This window comes from Prionailurus viverrinus, chromosome A3 (assembly GCF_022837055.1).
Source record: "Prionailurus viverrinus isolate Anna chromosome A3, UM_Priviv_1.0, whole genome shotgun sequence".
NCBI classification, from domain to species: domain Eukaryota; kingdom Metazoa; phylum Chordata; class Mammalia; order Carnivora; family Felidae; genus Prionailurus; species Prionailurus viverrinus.
The window spans coordinates 25,711,346-25,731,521 of NC_062563.1; the positions used below are offsets into that span (position 1 = coordinate 25,711,346).

The 20,176-nt window shown below is 40.1% G+C and overlaps 1 protein-coding gene and 1 non-coding gene across 9 annotated transcripts in view; one reads left to right on the top strand and one right to left on the bottom strand.

Moving 5' to 3' along the window:
- CDK5RAP1 (CDK5 regulatory subunit associated protein 1) overlaps nucleotides 1-20,176 on the top strand; it is a 233,106-nt gene that overhangs the window by 28,340 nt on the left and 184,590 nt on the right. For 6 of the 8 annotated variants that reach the window (XR_007150844.1, XR_007150843.1, XR_007150842.1 and 3 more), the window contains exons 13-14: nucleotides 5,745-5,885; nucleotides 8,988-9,148. Coding sequence is in view for 2 of the 8 variants with exons in the window: in XM_047852459.1 (XP_047708415.1) it covers nucleotides 5,745-5,885; nucleotides 8,988-9,068 (222 nt within the window). In the remaining 6 variants the exon portion in view is untranslated. Of the gene's footprint in view, nucleotides 1-5,744; nucleotides 5,886-8,987; nucleotides 9,267-20,176 lie in introns of those variants that run through there. The other 2 variants (XM_047852459.1, XM_047852461.1) reach the window with 1 other exon arrangement.
- LOC125163159 (small nucleolar RNA SNORA42/SNORA80 family) lies at nucleotides 2,997-3,133 on the bottom strand. The gene has a single exon (XR_007151317.1). It is a non-coding gene; the product is annotated as a small nucleolar RNA SNORA42/SNORA80 family (small nucleolar RNA).

Here is a 20,176-nt window from a genome sequence, read left to right on the forward strand (position 1 = left end):
AAGGGCAGGAATACTGTAGGTGTCTAGAAAGGACTGTACCCAGTCTGGGAAAACCTTCCGGCTTTCTTGTCTACTTAGACCAGCTTTTCCTGCTTCCTCATCTTTGTTGCAGAGTGAGTACAGCAGCTGTGTAGTTCCTATGTTTACATGTTTCGGTTCTCATTATTCATGGGTCACAGTTGTGTCTCTCAGCCCCAGCTCAGATTTCCAGGACGGGTACTTGGTCAGCTCATCTTGGGCTACGGGATCTTCCTGTGGTCTAGACCAGCAGTTGGCTGATTGGTGATGCTGAGCTAGTGTAATACCCCAAAAGGTTTTTGCCTCACTAAATACCTTGTGATTTAGGGTGTCAGCTGTGATTCTGGAGATATGTACATGTCTATTAGCAGTCTACATTTTATCCAGTAAGAATTAGGTCTTGTTGTATTCCCAGCTCTCTTCACGGAGTCTGGCACAGAATAGCGTACTTATCTTTTGAATGAATGAATAAGTACTCAAAGTTTACTATTCTGTGTCCCTGACTTCATTAGCCTTGCAGCAAACCTGTCGTAACTAAATAAATCAAAACAAGATTCTTTCTTATGCGTCCAGCATAAGCCATGACTCGGGGTTAGAGAATAAATGGATTTTTCAGGGCTAGCAGTTGGGAGTCTTTACTTTCTCTTAGAGGAGACTTTCTTTCCTCTAGTCCTGGCTGGTTTAAAACATCAGGTTGCTATCTCCAGAGTGGCAGAGAAGTTGATGATAACTCATGTCTACTGAGCATTTACTGTCTGCCAGAAACTGTGCACTTTATGTCGTTGCTACATTGAGTCCTACCACGGTTTTGGAGGTAGTGCTAATTATTAGTCCTTTTATGAGATGAAGAAACAGAGACTCAGAGAAGTGGAATAACTTTCTGAAGGTCATACAGCTTGTGTGGCAGAGCCAGAATTTGACTCAGGGCTATTTCGTTCCAGAACCTCTAAACAACAGCCTTCCCCCTTTTTTAATTATGGGGAATTTAAAACATATATGGGTATATAGAGAACAGTATAATGAATGCCCACATACCCATTAACCAACCTCAAAACTGTCAATACAGTGTTAATTAATCCTGGCTAATCTTTTTTCATCTTCACTGTCCCCATTGGATTGTTATTTTCTTTTAAACCTTTTGCTTTTATTTATTTTTGTTTATTTACCTATTTGGACAGAGAAAGTGTGTGTGAGCAGGGGAGGGGCAGAGACAGAGGGAGAGAGAGAGAATTTAGCCACCCAGGTGCACTGATTTTTTTTTTTTTAAGTTTATTTATTTATTTACTTAGAGAGACAGCCCAACCATGAGTTGGGGAAGGGCAGAGAGAGAGGGAGTGAGAGAATCCCCAAGCAGGCTCTGTGCTGTTGGTGCAGAGCCTGACGTGGGGCTTGAACCCACGAACCATGAAATCACCACAATCAAGAGTCTGAGGTCTAACCAACTGAGCCACCCAGGTGCCCCCCCCCTTCCCCCAATTTGGATTGTTTTGAAGCAAGTACCTTATACTTATACATCATATTATACATATACATTGTGTTTTGTCAGTAAATATTTCAGTATATATCTCTCTGAAAGAGAAGGACTCTAAGAAAAAAACCCAACATTAGGCTATTATCATATCTGAAATAATCGATAATTGTTTGTTAATATTGTCAGATATTTAGTCAGTGTTCCAATTTCCCTTTTTGTTTCATAAATGTTCTTTTATGGTTGGTTCAAATCATGGAATCATGCTGTCTTTTTAAAAATTTATTATAAAACAATCATAAGCTTACAGAAAAGTTGCAATAGAGTACCAAGAATTTTTTTTCCTTGACTCATTTGGGAGTTAGTTGCTGACCCGATGATGCCCTCACCTCCCCTCTAATACTGTAATATATCTTTCTCTCTTATAAATAGGGACATTCTCCTACATAACTATAGTGCAACCACCAGATCAGGAAATTTACCTTGTTAGATTTCTGCGATCTAGTCCCCCCACCCTGTTTAAGTTTCTCCAGTTGTCACAGAACTGCCCTTTATAGGAAAAAGAGTTTGTTCGGTATCATATGTTGTATTAATTTCATGTCTGTCTGGTCTCCTTCAGTCTAGAAAAGTTCCTCAGTCTTTCTTTGACTTTCACATTCTTGACACTTGATTATTACAAGCCAGTTATTTATTTACTTAAGTTTTTAAATTTATTTTGAGAGAGAGAGCGAGAATGTGTATGCTCACATGAGCAGAGGAGGGGCAGAGAGAGAAGGAGAGAGAGAGAATCCCAAGCAGGCTCTGTATTGTCAGCATGGAGCCCAATGTGGGGCCCAAACTCACGAACTGTGAGATGATGTCCTGAGCTGAAATCAAGAGTTTGACGCTCAACCCACTGAGGCACCCGGGTGCCCCTATGGGCCAGTTATTTTGTAGAATATTCCTTAATTTGAGTTCGTCTGAAGTTTCCCTGTGGTAAGATTGAGGTTATGTATTTTTAGGCCGGAATGTTAGAGAAATGTGTTCTTATTTGTGTCCTGGGTGGTGTACGGTTTTGCTGGTCTCATTGCTGGTGATGTTAATTTTAAGCATCTCGTTTTGAACGTTTTGTTAAGGTTGTGTCTGCTGAGCTTGTTGAGTGTAAAGGTGCTCGTTTTCCTTTTGTAACTAGTAAGTGTTTTGTAGGGAGATAGTGGGAAATCTTTTTAAATCTTACCTGACTGCTGTTTCCCTAAAGTAGTAATTAGTTTAAGAACTAAACTCCTTCCTCTGTCTTTGGTTACTGAAGAATATAGCATGACGTTGGCGCTTGATTTTCTAAGAACAGATTACCTTTTGGATTGTCTCTGGCCAATTGTTTTAACCCCAGACAGGCCATCACCTAGCATGTATAATGTAAGACCCTTAAAATAATATACTTCTATCCTTTTTTTCCCCTTTTGTTCTATCGTTGTCATAGATTTTTACTTCTGTGTCCCAAAACACGTTGATATTTTTGCTTTGAATAATCAACTGTAGAGCCCCCGTCAGTGTTCACAGCCCATCAGTCAGGAGGCAGGGCAGTGGTTCAGGGCTGCGCACTCCTCTGGCGCGGGTACGCTGTGAGAGGCCCACAGAGAAGGGCCTGCCATCAGTCCATCACCGTGTACAATACTCAGTTGCTTTAAAAAAAAAACTTTTTTAAAAACAAGAAAAAACTCTTTCCTGTGTCCCCACTTAATTATTGCTTCTGTCGTTCTGCATTCCTTGTGTACATTCAGGTTTCTGTCTGGTATCATTATCTTTATGCTTGACAAACTTCTTTGAACATTTCTTGTAATGCAGATCTTTTTGTGATGAATCCTCTCAGCTGTCGTTTGTCTGAAAAAAATGTCTTTTCACTTTAAAAAATATTTTTTCATTAGGTATGAAATTTTAAGTTGATGTTTTAAAGGTATCATTCTGTTGTTTTCTGACTTACTTGGTTCTGACAAGAAGTTTGCAATCATCCTTCTCTTTCTTCCTGTGTACATAAAATTCCTTTTTTCTCTGGCTGCTTTTTAAAGATATTTACTTTATCACTGTTTTTAGAAATTTGATGTGTCTTGGTATGGCTTTCTTTGTGTTTATCCCTTTGTGTTTTCTTTGGGATTTGTTGAGGCTTCTTAGTTTGTGAATTTATAATTTTCATCAAATTTGGAAAATTTTCATGTATTATCTTTCAGATGTATATCTTTTTAAGTTTATTTATTTATTTTGAGAGGGGAGGGGGAGCAGAGAGAGAGAGGGAGAAAGAGAATCCCAAGCAGGCTCTGTGCTGTCAGGGCAGAGCCCGATGTGGGGCTCGATCCCACAAACCATGAGATCGTGACCGGAGTCGAAACCAAGAGTCGAATGCTTAACCAGCTGAGCCACCCAGGTGCTCCTTCAGATATTTTTTCTGTACTCCTCCTGCTTCCTGCCACCCACCCCCCACTGCTTCTCCTCTCCTTCCATGACTCCAGTTACATATATGGCCAACCACTTATAAAAAGGTTTTTCTGTAGGTCATTGAGGTGGTTCATTTTTTTCTGCTTTTTATACCTCTGTGCTTTGTTTTGGATAGTTTCTTTGGCTCTGTCTTCAGGTTCACTATTTTTTCCTTGGGCAGTGTGTAATCTGCTATTACCTATTGAATTTTTAATTTTAGATATTATATTTTTGGTCTGTATAAGGTCCATTTAGTTCTTTTCAAATACCTTCTGTCTCCTGTATTCTTGTTTTCCTTTGAAACTTAATTTCCTTTGAATGTAATCATAAAAACTGGTTTATTATTTTTGTGATAATTCCATCATTGCTATCATTTCTTGGTCTGTTTCTTTTGATAAACTTTTCTCCTATTATAGGTAACATTTTTTGCTTCTGGGCATATCCACTGATTTTTGATGGGACATTTAACATCGTGATACTAATTTTTAAGGTCTGGATTTTGTGTTGGGCTTTGTTCTGATAGGTGATTTTGTTACCTGCAGTTCAGTTTGATCCTGTCAAGGGCTCGATTTCAGGTTTTGTTAGGAAAGCTTTTTTATCCCAGGAATAGTTTAGCCTCATTGCTAAGGGGTGGCTTTCTGGAATTAGTACTGCATGTCCCAAGGAATCAATGAGGACTGCCATTAATTGTGATTGTGATAAGTTGTGATTCCCAGCCCTGCATGAGTTCTGGAAACACATCTGCTGACAGTTCCCCGGTTACTTTTTTTGCCTGACTTTGTGGAGTTTCACTGTGATAAACGTTCAGCAAAGACTCAAGGGATCCCTGTGCATGTTTCTATAGCTCTTTTTCTGCTTAGCTCCCTCGTCTTTAGAACTTGCTCCACAATTCCTATCTATTGCAGGCTCCCTGAACTCTGATGTCTTTTTCCTAAATCCAGAGAGAGCCACTATGGTGTGCCTCAAGATCTTCCTGCCTGCTTGGCATGCCCTGGTCTGACACATGCCTTCTGGCAAAACACAAGGGTGATTGGAGGGCTCATCTCATTTGTTTTCCTTTTCTTGGCTTCACAGTCTTGCACAGTCTGTTGTTCAGTATCTGAAAATAGCGATTTCATATATTTTTTCCAGTTTCTGTTTAAGGCCAGAGAATAAATTTGATTCTTGACATTTCATCATGGCTGGAAGAGAAAAATTTGTATATATTCTAGAAGTTAATACCATCATACTGTTTTATTATTGTCCTGACCCTGTCTTCTGTATGTTGTGATGGAGACTCTGGCTTCATGTCTGCCTGTTCATTAACGGCAAATAACCTAGGCCAAACAACCCCAGAACATTCCTGAGTGGTTACTATGAGACCGGATAAAGTGAAAGTCAGTTTGTTAAGTGTATCACCCATGTGTTCTTGCTTTTAGGACTACTGGAAGTCCATTCCTAAGGAAGGTAATTCTGCAATGAAAGACTGAGTCATTTATTAACAGATAGTTAGCAAAATTTATGGAGTCTCTCTAGTGTGCCATGCGCTGTCCTTGTTGCTGAGCAGCAGTAAACATGTAGTCTTTTTTTTTTTTTAAAGTAATCTCTACATTCATCATGGGGTTCGAACTCAGAACCCCCAGATCAAGAGTTGCATATTCCACCAACTGAGCCAGCCAGGTGCCCCTTTGTAGTCTTAAGTGATTCCTTGATTAAGGAATGCTCTTTGAGTAAAACCCTTAGGGTTCTGAGACAGAGAAGGTATAATTTCTGCCGTCTGAGAACTGATAACTGTGACAGATTCATAAACTCTCTTCTCTTCTTTTTGCAGCACAGTAAACGCTCTGCCACTGACCTGTGTGGCCGGAATGATGGAAACCTTAAAGTGATCTTCCCTAATGTAGAGATGGAGGATGTTTCTAACTCTGGGGTCAGGGTTAGAGCTCAGCCTGGGGACTATGTGCTGGTGAAGGTAAGGTGTCCTTTTGGGCTTTTGGCCTGCGTTGTGAGATGGATGCTGGGTTGGATAATTTGGGGCAGTGAAATTTCTTCCAGGAGAAATTTTTTTTTTTTTGTGAGAGAGTGTAAGTGAGCGAGGGGCAGAAAGAGAGAGAGAGAGAATCCCAGGAGGGAGAGAGAGAGGGAGAGAGAGAGAGAGAGAAAGAAGCAGGGCTCACCTGAAGCGGGGCTGGAACTCATGAGCTGTGTGATCATGACCTGAACCAAAGTCAGATGCCTAACTGAGCCATGCAGGCACTCCCAGGAGAAATTCTTTAGTAAAATAAAAATCTCTTCTCAGTCTGAACATCGAAAGGGCACCTTGAGTTGAATTAAAAAAAAAAAAAAATTTTTTTTTTAATGTTTTTTTGTTTATTTTTGAGACAGAGCATGAGCAGGGGAGGGGCAGAAAGAGAGAGAGACACACAGAATCCGAAGCAGCCTCCAGGCTCTGAGCAAGCTGTTGGCACAGAGCTGGATGTGGAGCTCTCACCCATGAACCATGAGATCATGACCCGAGCTGAAGTCGGATGCTCAACTGACTGAGCCACCCGGGCACCCTTAGAATGAATTCGTTACTACACCTTTCTTCTTTTCAGGCCCTTCCATCCCAGTAAATGGCACACTCAGTTGCTCAAGCCAAAAATACAGGACATGTCCTAGATACTCAACTTTCCTGTACATCTGTTTCAGCTCACTTCTGGAATATATCTTAGACCTACCCATTTCTTTCCATCTCCAAGCCACCATCATTTCTTGGCTGGGAGATTTCAGTAGGCTTCTTATGATTTTTTGCTTCTGTATTTTGAAGATGAATTATTTTATTGAAGCATGTCATAAATGTAGAAAATTGCCCATATTATATACTTGATGAATTATCACAAAGTGACCCTATCCATGTAACTACCACCCAGATCAAGAAAGAGAATATTTTCAGAACTTCAGAGACCCTCATGTTCCTACTAGTTACTTCTCTTACCTACATTCTAATTTCTGATACCATTGTTCAGCTTTGCCTATTTTTTTTTAATTTTTAAAAAAAAAAATTTTTTTTTTCAACGTTTATTTATTTTTGGGACAGAGAGAGAGAGACAGAGCATGAACGGGGGAGGGGCAGAGAGAGAGGGAGACACAGAATCAGAAACAGGCTCCAGGCTCCGAGCCATCAGCCCAGAGCCTGATGCGGGGCTCGAACTCACGGACCGCAAGATCGTGACCTGGCTGAAGTCGGACGCTTAACCGACTGAGCCACCCAGGCGCCCCTATTTTTTTTAATTTTTAAAAAATATTTATTTATTTTTGGGAGACAGTACAAGCAGGGGAGGGGCAGAGGGAGAGGGAGACACAGAATCTGAAGCAGGCTCCAGGCTCTGTCTGAGCTCCGAGCTGTCAGCACAGAGGCTGATGCAAGGCTTGAACCGATGAAGCGTGGGATCATGACCTGGGCCAAAGTTGGACGTTTAACCAACTGAGCTGCCCAGACGCCCCTGCCTATTTTTAATTGTTATAAAATTGAATCATACAGCATGTAGTTTTGGTGCTTGTCTTCTTTTCCTCAGTCTTATGTTGTGCAGTACATTTGTGATTATATATATCCATATTGTATGAATGTACCCACAATTTGCTTATGCATTGTACTGTTGATGGTCATTTTGGTTGTTTCCATTTTAGAGCTGTTATGAATCGAATTGCTGAGAATATTTCTGTACATGTGTTTTTGTGCACATATGTATTCATTTCTGATGGGTATATGGCTTAGAATTGCTGGGTCATAGGGTGTATGCTAGAACTAGCCAAAAGTAATTGTACCCTATTGCACTCCCACCAGCAGTGCATGAGAATTCCTAAGGCTTTAGATTCCCCACTTCCATTCTTTTTTTTTTTTTAATTTTTTTTAATGTTTATTTTATTTTTAAGAGAGAGACAGAGACAGAGTATGAGACAGAGTGCACGAGCAGGGGAGGGGCAGAGAGCCCCTCTGAGCACACTCAGTTGCTCAAGCCAAAGATACAAGCCCAATGTGGGGCTCGAACTCACAAACCTTGAGACCATGACCTGAGCCAAACTCGGATGGTCAACCAACTGAGCCACCCAGGCTCCCCTCCCCACTTGCATTCTTGCCCTCCTCTAGTCTGTCTGCATTACGGTAGTCATGGTCGCTGAGGTCTTTCTAAATCAGATCACTCATTCCTGTGCTTAAGCCCTCTAGTGGCTTCTCATTGGAGCCAGCATGAAATGCACCATGTCTAAGGCTTTATATGATCTGTCCCACCCACCTTTCTAACCTCATGTCCCCTCCACTCTTCTTACTTCTCTCTTCTCCAGCCTTGGTGTCCTCTTTTTTGCCCTTCAGACCAAGTTCTAGTGAGAGGCTTTGCACATGTTGTGTTGTTTGGGAGACTCTTGATTTTTACATGACTGCCATCTTTTTAACTTTCAGTTTCTCTCTGAACTGTCACCTCCTTGAGAGGCCTTCTCCTTAGGGAAGCTAAAGCAGGTTCCCTCTGCTTGCTCTTGTCATTATTTATTACATTAGCCCATTTTATCATCATAACACTTTTCAGTGCCTGTTGTCATCTTTGTTTACATATTTGTTTTCAGTCTTCTCTTGAAATCTCCTTTGGGGCCACATGCGTTCAGCTCCCAGGGAGGAAAAACAGCTTTTCTCACCAAATTTGGGCCATAAATATCTTAAGGAAGAATTTGCCTGGTAAGCCTGGATCAAAGCTTGTCCCTGGGGTTAGTTAGGAGGACAGGATCTGTGATGGGCAGCCCACACCAGAAACTCATGGTTGGTGCTGGAGAAGAGCCATCCATCTCCCAAGAGAAAAAGGAGAAGTAGCAGTTTGGACCAGAACTAATTTAGACTTCTTCAATGATACGTATTACCATTGCATTAGATGTTAGATATCTTTTCCTTCCAGGATTGGGGGCACATGGGAACCATGCAGTCTCTGTTGGCCTGACACCACCTCCATTAGATCTCTATTGGTGGCCTCTCCTCTGGAGACTCCACATTAAGTCTCTCAAGTGCAGTCCTGCTTACTTTGTCTTCTCCTGACTGATTTTCTTTCAGATTACGTCCACCAGCTCTCAGACACTTAAAGGACATGTTCTCTGCAGGACCACCCTGAAGGACTCCTCAGCATATTGCTGACCTGAGTGGATGGCCTTAGAGTTGACATGGGCTGTCCTTCCTGACAGGAAGGGAGATAGGACTGGTCACTAAAGAAAGAGGTAATGACGCTCTGGAGACAAGCTGCAAGTGGTGAAGCAACTTCATGTCAAATGGAAAATGTGTCTCTTTGCTGTTACGTGAACAGCTCTTATAGTCATTAAATTTACCACAAGTAAAGTGGTTCCTTTGTCTCTCTTCTTTTACTTCACTTTTGTCTTGGTTAGTGTTTCTGGGATTTTCCCTACAGTCTGTTCTGTGTTAAGTGTTTCCCAACCCAGTTCTTGCTGTGGATACTGCTAACCTCTCTGATTTTGTACCCTGGGCCCTAGGAGTTAGAGACTGAAGGAGGGGAAGATGGAGGGAACTCTTCAGGAAAAACTGCTCTAGATCTTTCTAATACTTCGGTTTAATGAATTGACTCAGCTGCCTATGTCCTTACTTTATTTTTATATTTTACCTGAGGATTTCCCTCATGGACCTTTTTTTTCTGCCTGTCAGTTCGTTCTTTGCCCTTAGGTCTGGCATCACTTGGGTTGTTTTTGTTTTCTGATTTTTTATAGTATGGTTTTGTTTTATTATTTATTTCTTTTTGTTTTTATGTTATTTTATGTTTTTGTTTTAATTCCATTTAGTTAACTGTTATATATAACTAATATGTTAGTTTCAGGTGTACAATATAATGAATCAACACTTACATACATTGTTCTGTGTTCATCACAAGTGTACTCCTTAATCTCCATCACCTATTTAATCCATCCCCCTACTGCTTCCCCTCTGGTAGCCATCAGTTCTCTATAATTAAGAGTCTTTTTTTTTTTTTTTTTTTTGATATGTCTCTCTCTTATTTTATTCCCTTTACTTGTTTTGTTCCTTAAATTCTGCCCATGAATGAAATCATACAGTGTTTGTCTTTCTTTGACTGACTTATTTCACTGAGCGTAATACTTTCTAGCTCCATCCATCTCGTTGCAAATGGCAAGATTTTATTCTTTTTTATGGCTGAACAATATTCCATTGTATGTGTATGCATGTATATATATACACTTACACATACCACATCTTCTTTATCCATTTATCAATCAGTGGATGCTTGGGCTGCTTCTGTATCTTGGCTATTGTAAATAATGCTGCCATAAACATAGGAGTGTATTGAATTTGAATTACTGTTCTTGTATTCTTTGGGTAAATACCTAGTAGTATAATTGCTGGATCATAAGGTAGTTATGCTTTTTTAAAGTTTTTATTTATTTATTTTGAGAGAGAAAGCACGAGCAGGGAAGGGGCAGAAAGAGAGGAAAGAGCAAGAATCCCAAGCAGGCTCCACACTGCCAGCATGGAGCCTGATGCAGGGCTCAGACTCCTGAACCATGAGATCATGACCTGATCTGAAGTTGGACGCTTAACCAACTGAGCCACCATGCTCAGGTAGTTACATTTTTAACCCTTTGTTTTAAAGTTTATTTATTTTGAGAGAGAGCACAAGTGGAAGAGAGGCAGAGAGAGGGAGAGAGAGAATCGTAAATAGGCTGTGTGCTGTGAACATGGAGCCCGATGTGGGGCTCGATCTCACGAACTGTGAGATCACGACCTGAGCCAAAATCAAGAGTCAGATGATTAACCAACTAAACCACCCAGGCGCCCCTGTTTTTAACTTTCTGAGGAACCTCTATACTGTTGTCCACAGTGGCTGCACCAGTTTGTATTCCCACCAACAGTACATGAGTGTTCCTTTTTTTCCACATCTTCACCAACACCTGTTTCTTGATTTTAGCCATTCTGACAGTCGTGAGGTGACATTTCATTATAGTTTTGATTTGCATTTCTCTGATGATAAGTGCTGATGAACATCTTGTGTCCATTTGTCATCTGTATGTCTTCTTTGGAAAAATGTCTATTCATGTCTTCTACCCATTTTTTAATTGGATTATTTGTTTTTTTGGGTGTTGAGTTTTATAAATTCTTTATGTATTTTGGATACTAATCCTTTACGTGTATGTCATTTGCAAATACCTTCTTTGATTCTCTAGATTGCCTTTCAGTTTTGTTGATTGTTTTCTTTGCTATGCAGAGGCTTTTTATTTTGATGTAGCCCCAATAGTTTATTTTTGATTTTGTTTCCCTTGCTTCAGGAGTTATATCTAGAAAGAAGTTGCTACAGATGATGTCAAAGAAGACTGCCTGTGTTCTCTTTTAGGATTTTTATGGTTTCGAACCTCACATTTAGGTCTTTTCATCCATTAAAAAAAGCACAGCACAGAGCCTGACGTGGGGCTCAAATACACGAACCATGAGATCATGACTTGAGCCAAAGTCAGATGCTTAACCAACTGAGCCACCAAGGCGCCCCATCATCCATTTTAAATTTATATTTGTGTGTGATGTAAGAAAGTGGTCCAGTTTCATTCTTTTGCATGCTGCTGTCCAGCTTTCCCAGCACCATTTGTTGAAGACACTGTCTTTTTTCCCATTGGACGTTCTTCCTGCTTTGTCAAAGATTAATTGACCATATAGTTGTGTAGTTGTGGGTTCATTTCTGGATTTCCTATTCAGTTCTATTGATCTATATGTCTATTTTTGTGCCAGTACTGTACTGTTTTGATTACTACGGCTTTGTAATATAACTTGAAGCCCAGAATTGTGATGCCTCCAGCTTTGTTTTCTTTTTCAAGGTTGCTTTGGCTATTTGGGTTGGTTGGTGGTTCCCTACAAATTTTAGGAGTGTTTGTTTTAGCTCCGTAAAAAAAAAAAAAAAAAAAAAAAGATGTTGGTGTTTTTTTGCCTTTTGAATTTTTTTTCTTTTAGAGTTTACTTTCTATAATTTTTTTAATAATTTACATCCAAGTTAGTTAGCACATGGTGCAACGATGATTTCAGGAATAGATTCCTTAAGCCTCTTACCCATTTAGCCCATCCCTGCTCCCACAACCCCTCCAGCAACCCTCTGTTTGTACTCTATATTTAAGAATCTCTTATGTTTTGTCCCCCTCCCTGTTTTTATATTATTTTTGCTTCCCTTCTGTTCATCTGTTTTGTATCTTAAAGTCCTCACATAAGTGAAGTCATATTTGTCTTTCTCTGACTAATGTTGCTTAGCGTAATACCCTCCAGTTCTATCCACGTAGTTGTGAATGGCAAGATTTCATTCTTTTTGATTGCTGAGTAATACTCCATTGTATGTATATACCACATCTTCTTTATCCGTTCATCCATCGATGGACATTTGGGCTCTTTCCATGCTTTGGCTGGTGTTGATAGTACTGCTATAAACATTGGGGTGCATGTTTCCCTTGGAAACAGCATACCTGTATCCCTTGGATAAATACCTAACAGTGCAATTGCTGGGTTGTAGGGTAGTTCTATTTTTAATTTTTTGAGGAACCTCCATACTATTTTCCAGAATGGCTGCCCCAGTTTGCATTCCCACCAACAATGCAAAAGAGATCCTCTTTCTCTGCATCCTCGCCAACATCTGTTGTTGCCTGAGTTGTTAATGTTAGCTATTCTGACATGTGTGAGGTGGTATTTCATTGTGGTTTTGATTTGTATTTCCCTGATGATGAGTGATATTGAGCATGTTTTCATGCATCAGTTGGCCATCTGGATGTCTTCTTTGGAGAGGTGCCTATTCATGTCTTTTGCCCATTTCTTCACTGGATTATTTGTGTTTTGGGTATTGAGTTTGATAAGTTCTTTATAGATTTTGGATACTAACCCTTTATCTGATATATCGTTTACAAATATCTTCTCCCGTTCTGTCAGTTGCCTTTTAGTTTTGCTGATTGTTTCCTATGCTGTGAAGAAGCTTTTTCTTTTGATGAGGTCCCAATAGTTCTTTTTTGCTTTGGTTTTCCTTGCCTCTGGAGATGTGTTGAGTAAGAAGTTGCTGCAGCAGAAGTCAAAGAGGTTTTTGCCTGCTTTCTCCTCGAGGATTTTGATGACTTCTGTCTTAGGTTTAGGTCTTTCATCCATTTTGAGTTTATTTTTGTGTATGGTGTAAGAGAGTGGTCCAGGGTCCTTTTTCTGCATGTTGCTGTCCAGTTTTCCCAGCACCATTTGCTGAAGAGACTGTCTTTATTACATTGGATATTCTTTCCTGCTTTGTCAAAGATTAGTTGGCCATATGTTTCTGGGTCCATTTCTGGATTCTCTGTTCTGTTCCATTGATCTGAGTGTCTGTTTTTGTGCCACTGTTGGTGTTTTGATAGGGATTGCTTATGTATAGAGTGCTTAGGGTAGTAGAGACATTTAACAATCTTTGTTCTTCCAAGCCATGAACATGGAATGTCTTTCCATTTCTTTGTGTCATTCAGTTTCTTTCATCAGTGTTTTACAGTTTTCAGAGTATAGGTCTTTCACCTCTTTGGTTAGGTTTATTTCTAGGTATCTTATATTGTTTTGGTGCATTTGTAAATGGGATTGATTCCTTAATTTCTCTTTCTCCTGCTTTGTTATTGGTGTATAGAAATGCAACAGATTTCTGTATGTTGATTTTGTATCTTGCAACTTTACTGAATGCGTTCATCAGTTCTAGCAGTTTTTTGGTGGAATCTTTGGGGTTTTCTATATAGAGTATCATGTCATCTGCAAGTAGTGAGAGTTTTATTTCTTATTGATGTAGATACCTTTATTTCTTCTTGTTGTCTCTTTGCTGTGGCTAGGACTTCCAGAAGTATGTTGAATAAAAGTGGCAAGAATAGATATCCTTGTCTAATTCCTGACCTCGGGGGAAAAGCTCTCAGTTTTTCCCCATTAAGGATGATATTAGCTGTGGGTTTTTCATATATGGCCTTTATTATGTTGTAGTATGTTCCCTCTAAACCTACTTTGTTAATGCTTTAATGCTTTGTGTAATGTACTTTGTCAAATGCTTTTTCTACATCTATTGAAAGGATTACATGGTTCTTAACCTTTCTCTGATTGATCTGATGTGTCATATTGATTGATTTGCAAATAGTCAATCATCCTGGCAGCCCAGGAATAAATTCCACTTGATTGTGATGGATGATTTGCTTCAGGTATTGTTGAATTCAGTTTGCTAGTGTTTTGTTGAGAATTTTTGCATCTGTGTTCATCAGGGATATTGGCCTGTAGTTTTTTTGTTTTTTTTTTTTAATGTTTATTCTTTGAGAGAGAAAGAGAACACGAGCAGGGGAGGAGCAGAGAGAGGGAGACACAGAATCTGAAGCAGGCTCCAGGCTCTGAGCTGTCAGCACAGAGCCCAACACAGGGTTCGAACTCAGGAACCGTGAGATCACGACCTGAGCCGAAGTTGGATGCTTAACCAACCGAGCCGCCCAGGCACCTCTGTAGTTCTCTTTTTTAATGGTGTTTTTATCTGGTTTTGGTTTCAAAGTAATAATGCTGGCCTCATAGAATGAATTTGGATGTTTTCCTTCCTTTTCTGTTTTGGAATGGTTTGAGAAGAATAGGTATTAACTCTTCTTCAAATGTTTGGTAGAATTCGCCTATGAAGCCATCTAGTCCAGGGCTTTGGTTTGTTGGGTTTTTTGATTACTGGGTCAGTTATTACTTGGAGTTTTTGAAATGTCATTACCTATTAGTAGGCACTGAGCAGTCATTCTTGGACCATTCACTACCAACATTATGTCATTCTGTGGGTATGATGAAAAAAAACCTAAAAGATGTTAACATAGAATATTGGAGTCAGTCAAAGTAACTTGAGTAGTTATTTTTTTTTTTTTAAGTTTATTTTTTTATTTTGAGAGAGGCAGAGCAGGGAAGGGGCAGAGAGAGAAAAAGGGAGAGAATCCCAAGCAGGTTCCATGTGCAATCAGCGTGCAGAGCCCAACACAGGGCTCAAATCCTGAAATCGTGGGATCGTGACCTAGCTGAATCAAGAGTCAGTTGCTCAACTGACTGAGCCACCCAGGTGCCCCTTATTCTTCTGTGCCTTGGTTTTCTCATATGATGTAAGGCTAAAAAATGCTTATCTCAAATGAAGTTCAGTGAGATTATAACTTGTGAAGAGTTTAGCACTGCCTATGAAATAGTGAGTACTTATTACATGGGAATGATCATTGGAAGATTTTGCTTCTAAAAAAGACTGTATATTAGGGTATGTTGAGGCTTTTATTGCATGTCTGGCCATGATCTCATTTAGACCCTTTCCACTCACCTGCGTGACAGCCTTTGGGAACTCTTCCTCAGATGCTGGTTCCGCCCAGGAAGATTTGTTTCTGCTCGTAAGGTCCATTTATGGAGGAAAACATTTGTTATGGCTCTTCACCTCAGTTCTTTATTCAAAAGGCACTTTTTAAAAAGTTTTGAAATTTGAAATTTGACATATGAAGAAGTAAAATATACATACGATAAATTCAAACAATACAATAGGTATCTATAATTGGTCAGCTTCCCTCCTGTCACTTTCTCCTAATCTAGATCCTTTTATGAAGGCCAACACTGTCAGAAGGTAGAGGAGGGACACTAAAGTATCTTCCAAACTGAGAAGGCATTTTGACACTGGAAAATGAAGCAGGCCACTCTATACAGTTAACACCAAGTTTTATTCAGTGTAACTTACTGATGGGATTGGGCAGGTGACAGTCTAGGTATCGCATGGCTATTCTCTGCAAAGCCTGGACTTTAGCCCACAGATTTTATAGAGCGAGGGTTTGTGCAGAAGGCATCGTGATGAGGTCAAAGTGTCTGACACTTAACAGACCTCGTGGTGCCACCTGTGTGCCAGAAAGTGGGGGAAGAAACTGTGTTATCTCTACTAGTTATATAAACAATTTTAGGGAAGACCAGAACCAGCCTTGTCACATTCCAGTCCGGGCATAGATTAACCTCTAAGGGGCCTGGGAACATGCAGCCTTCAGGGAGGTCATCACGCAGACAGGAGCAAGATAGGGGCCAAAGATGGAGTCAGTATTGTCAGCACTCCTAAAAGTACTTTTTTCATTTCCTATTAAGTCTTTTCAGAAATAGTCTCTGTATATACAGTGATTAGTGTCTCTTTGTTTTTACACAATGTTTACATATAACACTATTGATAGCTTTATTGAGATAGGTGTAATTAACATACAACTGATATGCACATGTTGAGTGTGTACAATTTTTTTAGTGTGTTTATTTTTGAGAGAGTGTGTGTATGCACGCATGCACATATGAGCAGGTGAGGGGCAGAGAGAGAGGGAGACAGAGGATCTGAAGAGGGCTCTGTGCTGACAGCAGAGAGCCTGATGCATGACTCAAACTCACAAACTGTGAGATCATGACCTGAGCTGAAGTCGGACGTTTAACCAACTGAGCCACCCAGGAGCCCCTGAAAGAGTACAATTTGATAAGTTTTAACGTATACACCCATGAAACCATCCCTAAATCAAGAGAGTATATCCATCACCTCTGAAATTTTCTCCTATTTCTTTGTGGTCCGTCTCTCCAGTGATCCCTTATTCCCGAGCTACCATGGAATTTCTTCCATGTATTTTGACATGTTATATTTTTATTTCCATTAATTTCAAAATACTTTCCAATTTCCCTTTTGATTTCTTCTTTGACCCATGGGTTATTTAGAATAAGGTTCATTTACAGGGTGCCTGGGTGGCTCGGTCAGTTAAGTATCTGACTGGCTCAGGTCATGATCTCACAGTTCATGGGTTTGAGCCCCATGTTGGGCTCTGCGGTGACAGCTCAGAGCCTGGAGCCTGCTTCAGTTTCTGTGTCTCCCTCTCTCTCTGCCCTCCCCCGCTCATGCTCTGTCTCTCTCTCTGTCAAGAATAAATAAACGTTAAAAAAAAAAAAATAAGTTTCATTTCCACATATTTGGGGGTTTTCTTGAGATCTTTATGTTGCTGATATGTAATTTAATTCCATTGTGGTCAGAGAATATACTTTGTCTTTAATCATTTGAATTTATTGAGATTTATTTAATAGCTCAGAAGATGATCTGTCTTGGTAAATGTTCACTGTACACTGGAGAAGAATATTCTATTGTTGGGTATAGAGTTCTATAAATGTCAGTCAGTTTAGGTTGTTATTCAAGTCTATAATATCCTTGCTTGCTTCTATCCATTTCTTCTATCAACTGTGGCTAAGAAGGTATTGACATTTTTGAAAATAATTATGTATTTCTCTCTTTTCCCCTTGTAATTCTGTCATTTTTTGCCTCATATATTTTGAAGCTCTATCAATAGGTGAATAAACATCAAGGATTTTTATGTTCCTTTGATTAATTGACTCCTTTATCATTATGAAATGATCTTCTTTATCCTTGGTAATTTTTTTTTTTTTAAGATTTTAATCTTACCTAATCTCTACACGCAGTGTGGGGCTCAAACTCACAATCCCAAGGTCAGGAGCTGCACGCTGCCCTGACTGAGCCAGCTAGACACCCCTCCCTGGTAATATTTTTTGCTTTAAAATCTACATTGTCTAATATTACCATAACCACTTTGGCTGATTTCCTCCCTTTCTCCCTTTTTTATTGAGATGTAATTCACATCCCATTAATTTCACCATTTTAAAGTATACGGTTCATTAGTTTTTAGTATACTCATAATTGTGACCATTTTTCATACTTTACTTATTACTGATAACCTTGACAGTTTTGAGGAGAACTGGTCAGATGCTTTATAGAGTGCCCCTCAGTTGGTTTGTCACATGCTTTTCTCATGATCAGACTGCAGTTACATGTTTGGGGGAGGAAGACTACAGAGATAAAGTACCGTTCTCGTCACATCATAAGTGTACATACTGTTAATATGACTTAACACTGTTCATGTTAACCTTGATCACCTGGCTTGAGGTAGTGTTTGTCAGGTTTCTTCATTGCAAAATTGCTCTCCTCCCTTTCCGCACTGTGCTCTTGGGACAGATGTCACTGTGCAGCTGAAACTTAACTAGTGGGAAGCTCTGCTCCACCTCCATGAGGGTGAAATAGCTATGTAAACCAGCTAGGGATTTTCTGCAGAGGAGATTGTCTGTTCTCCCCCCATTTATTTACTAAATTTATTTTTATCGGTATAGACTGCTGGATATTCATTTTGTACTTTGGGTTATAATCCAGTACCACTTTATTTTGTCGGTCCCATTGTTTTAGCTTTGGCAGCTCTTCCAGTTGCCCCTGTAACCCTTTGACATACTCCCATCATTGTGGTTTTCTTGAGCACTTTCTTACTTTCAGTAATTAATAAGATGCTCCGGAGTCATCTTTTATATTTTCTTTCTAGTCCTTTCTAGTCTCTAGAAATTAGCCATTTCTCCAAGGGGTCCTGATTACTTTTATAGAGAATGGTATTAGAAACCAACATCTGGGTGGTTAGTTGCTATTGTGGCTGGGAAGGTTTTTGTTTTGTATGACCTCCCAGCTCTTCTAGAGCTGAGCCTGCTGATTTTTATAGTTCTAGGTCTTAAACTCCTCTGATGGTAAGAACTCGTCAAATTCAGCCCCTCTGGTTTTCATAGCCAAATATTATTGGGATTTGTCTTCCCAGTCTCCCTGTGTGGATTCCCCGTGCCTGGGATGCCTGGTGTGAGGGTCTGTTTCTCTCCCCTCTCAGCACCCACACCTTCGTCATCCCTCCCTCCCATGGACAGTCCTGCAGGTCCATTTATCTCTCCACCATTTCTCTTCCCTTCCTACCCTCCTCATTGTGGCCTCTTCTCTGCATTTAGTTGTGGAGAGTCATTCTTCCAAGTCTTTGGGTCATTTTCTGGGTTATTTACACTGATGTGGGTGTTACCTAGTTGTATCTGTGGGATGAGGTAAGCTTAGGGTTCTCCCACTCTGCCATCTTCCCTGGAAGTCTCTGTTTTGTTTAGTTTCTGTTTAGAAGTCTCTGTTCTATTTTATTTTTTTTAATGTTTATTTTCAGAGAGAGAGAGAGACAGAGCATGCGCGTGAGCACAGCACACAGATGCCGTAGTGGGTGAGGGGCAGAGAGAGTGGGAGAGAGGGAGAATCCCAAACAGGCTCTGTGCTTTCTGCACAGAGCTCACGAGATTGTGCCCTGAGCTGAAATCAAGAGTCCAGCACCCCACCACCTGAGCCACCTAGGCATCTCTAGAAGTCTTTGTTTCAGATGGAGTTGTGGCATTTAGTACATTCACAGTTTTGTGCAACCTCTGTCTAGTTCCAAAATATTTCCATCACTCCAAAATAAAACCCCATATCCATTAGGCAGGTATGCTCCTTAGCCACTCCCTGCCTTCCTGGTAACTACCATTTTGCATTCTGTTTCTGTGGATTTACCTACTTTAAATATTTCACATATACTGAATTGTACAATATATGATGTCTTGTGCCTGGCTTTGTTCACTGAACATAATCTTTTCAAAGTTGATCCACATTGTAGCATGTATGAATACTTTATTCCTTTTTATGACTGAAGCATATTCCTTTGTGTGTGCATGCATCTGCGTGTGAGTGTGTGTATGTGTATACATATCACATTTGTTTATCCATTCATCTATAGATGAACATTTGAACATCTAAAATGTTGAGGGGCGCCTGGGTGGCTCAGTCGGTTAAGCGTCAGACTTCGGCTCAGGCCATGATCTCATGGCTCGTGAGTTCGAGCCCCGCGTTGGGCTCTGTGCTGACAGCTCAGAGCCTGGAGCCTGTTTCAGATTCTGTGTCTCCCTCTCTCTCTCTCTGACCCTCCCCTGTTCATGCTCTGTCTCTCTCTGTCTCAAAAGTAAATGTTAAAAAAAACAAAAAAATTTAAAAAAAATAATAAAATGTTGAGTTGTTCAGATGTTTTGGCCATTGTGAACAGTGGTGCCATGAACAGTCGTGTACAACATTTGTTTGAATACCTGTTTTCATTTCTTTTGGACATATACCTAGGAGTGGAATTACTGAGTATATGTATATTTTATGTTTAACTTTTTAAGGAACAGCCAACCTGTTTTCCATAGAGATTGAACCATTCCTACTTGTAATGCATGAGGGTTACGATTTCTCCATATACTCACCAGTGGTTGAAAGGTTTTTAAGTAGGGAGCGTGTGTTTTATAAAGATATTCACTATCTTATAATTTCATTGTTGTTTTATAAAGAGCACTCTGGCTGCCAGTTGGGGAATGGATTGTGGGTGGCAAGGGCTGAAGCAGGGAGACCAGTT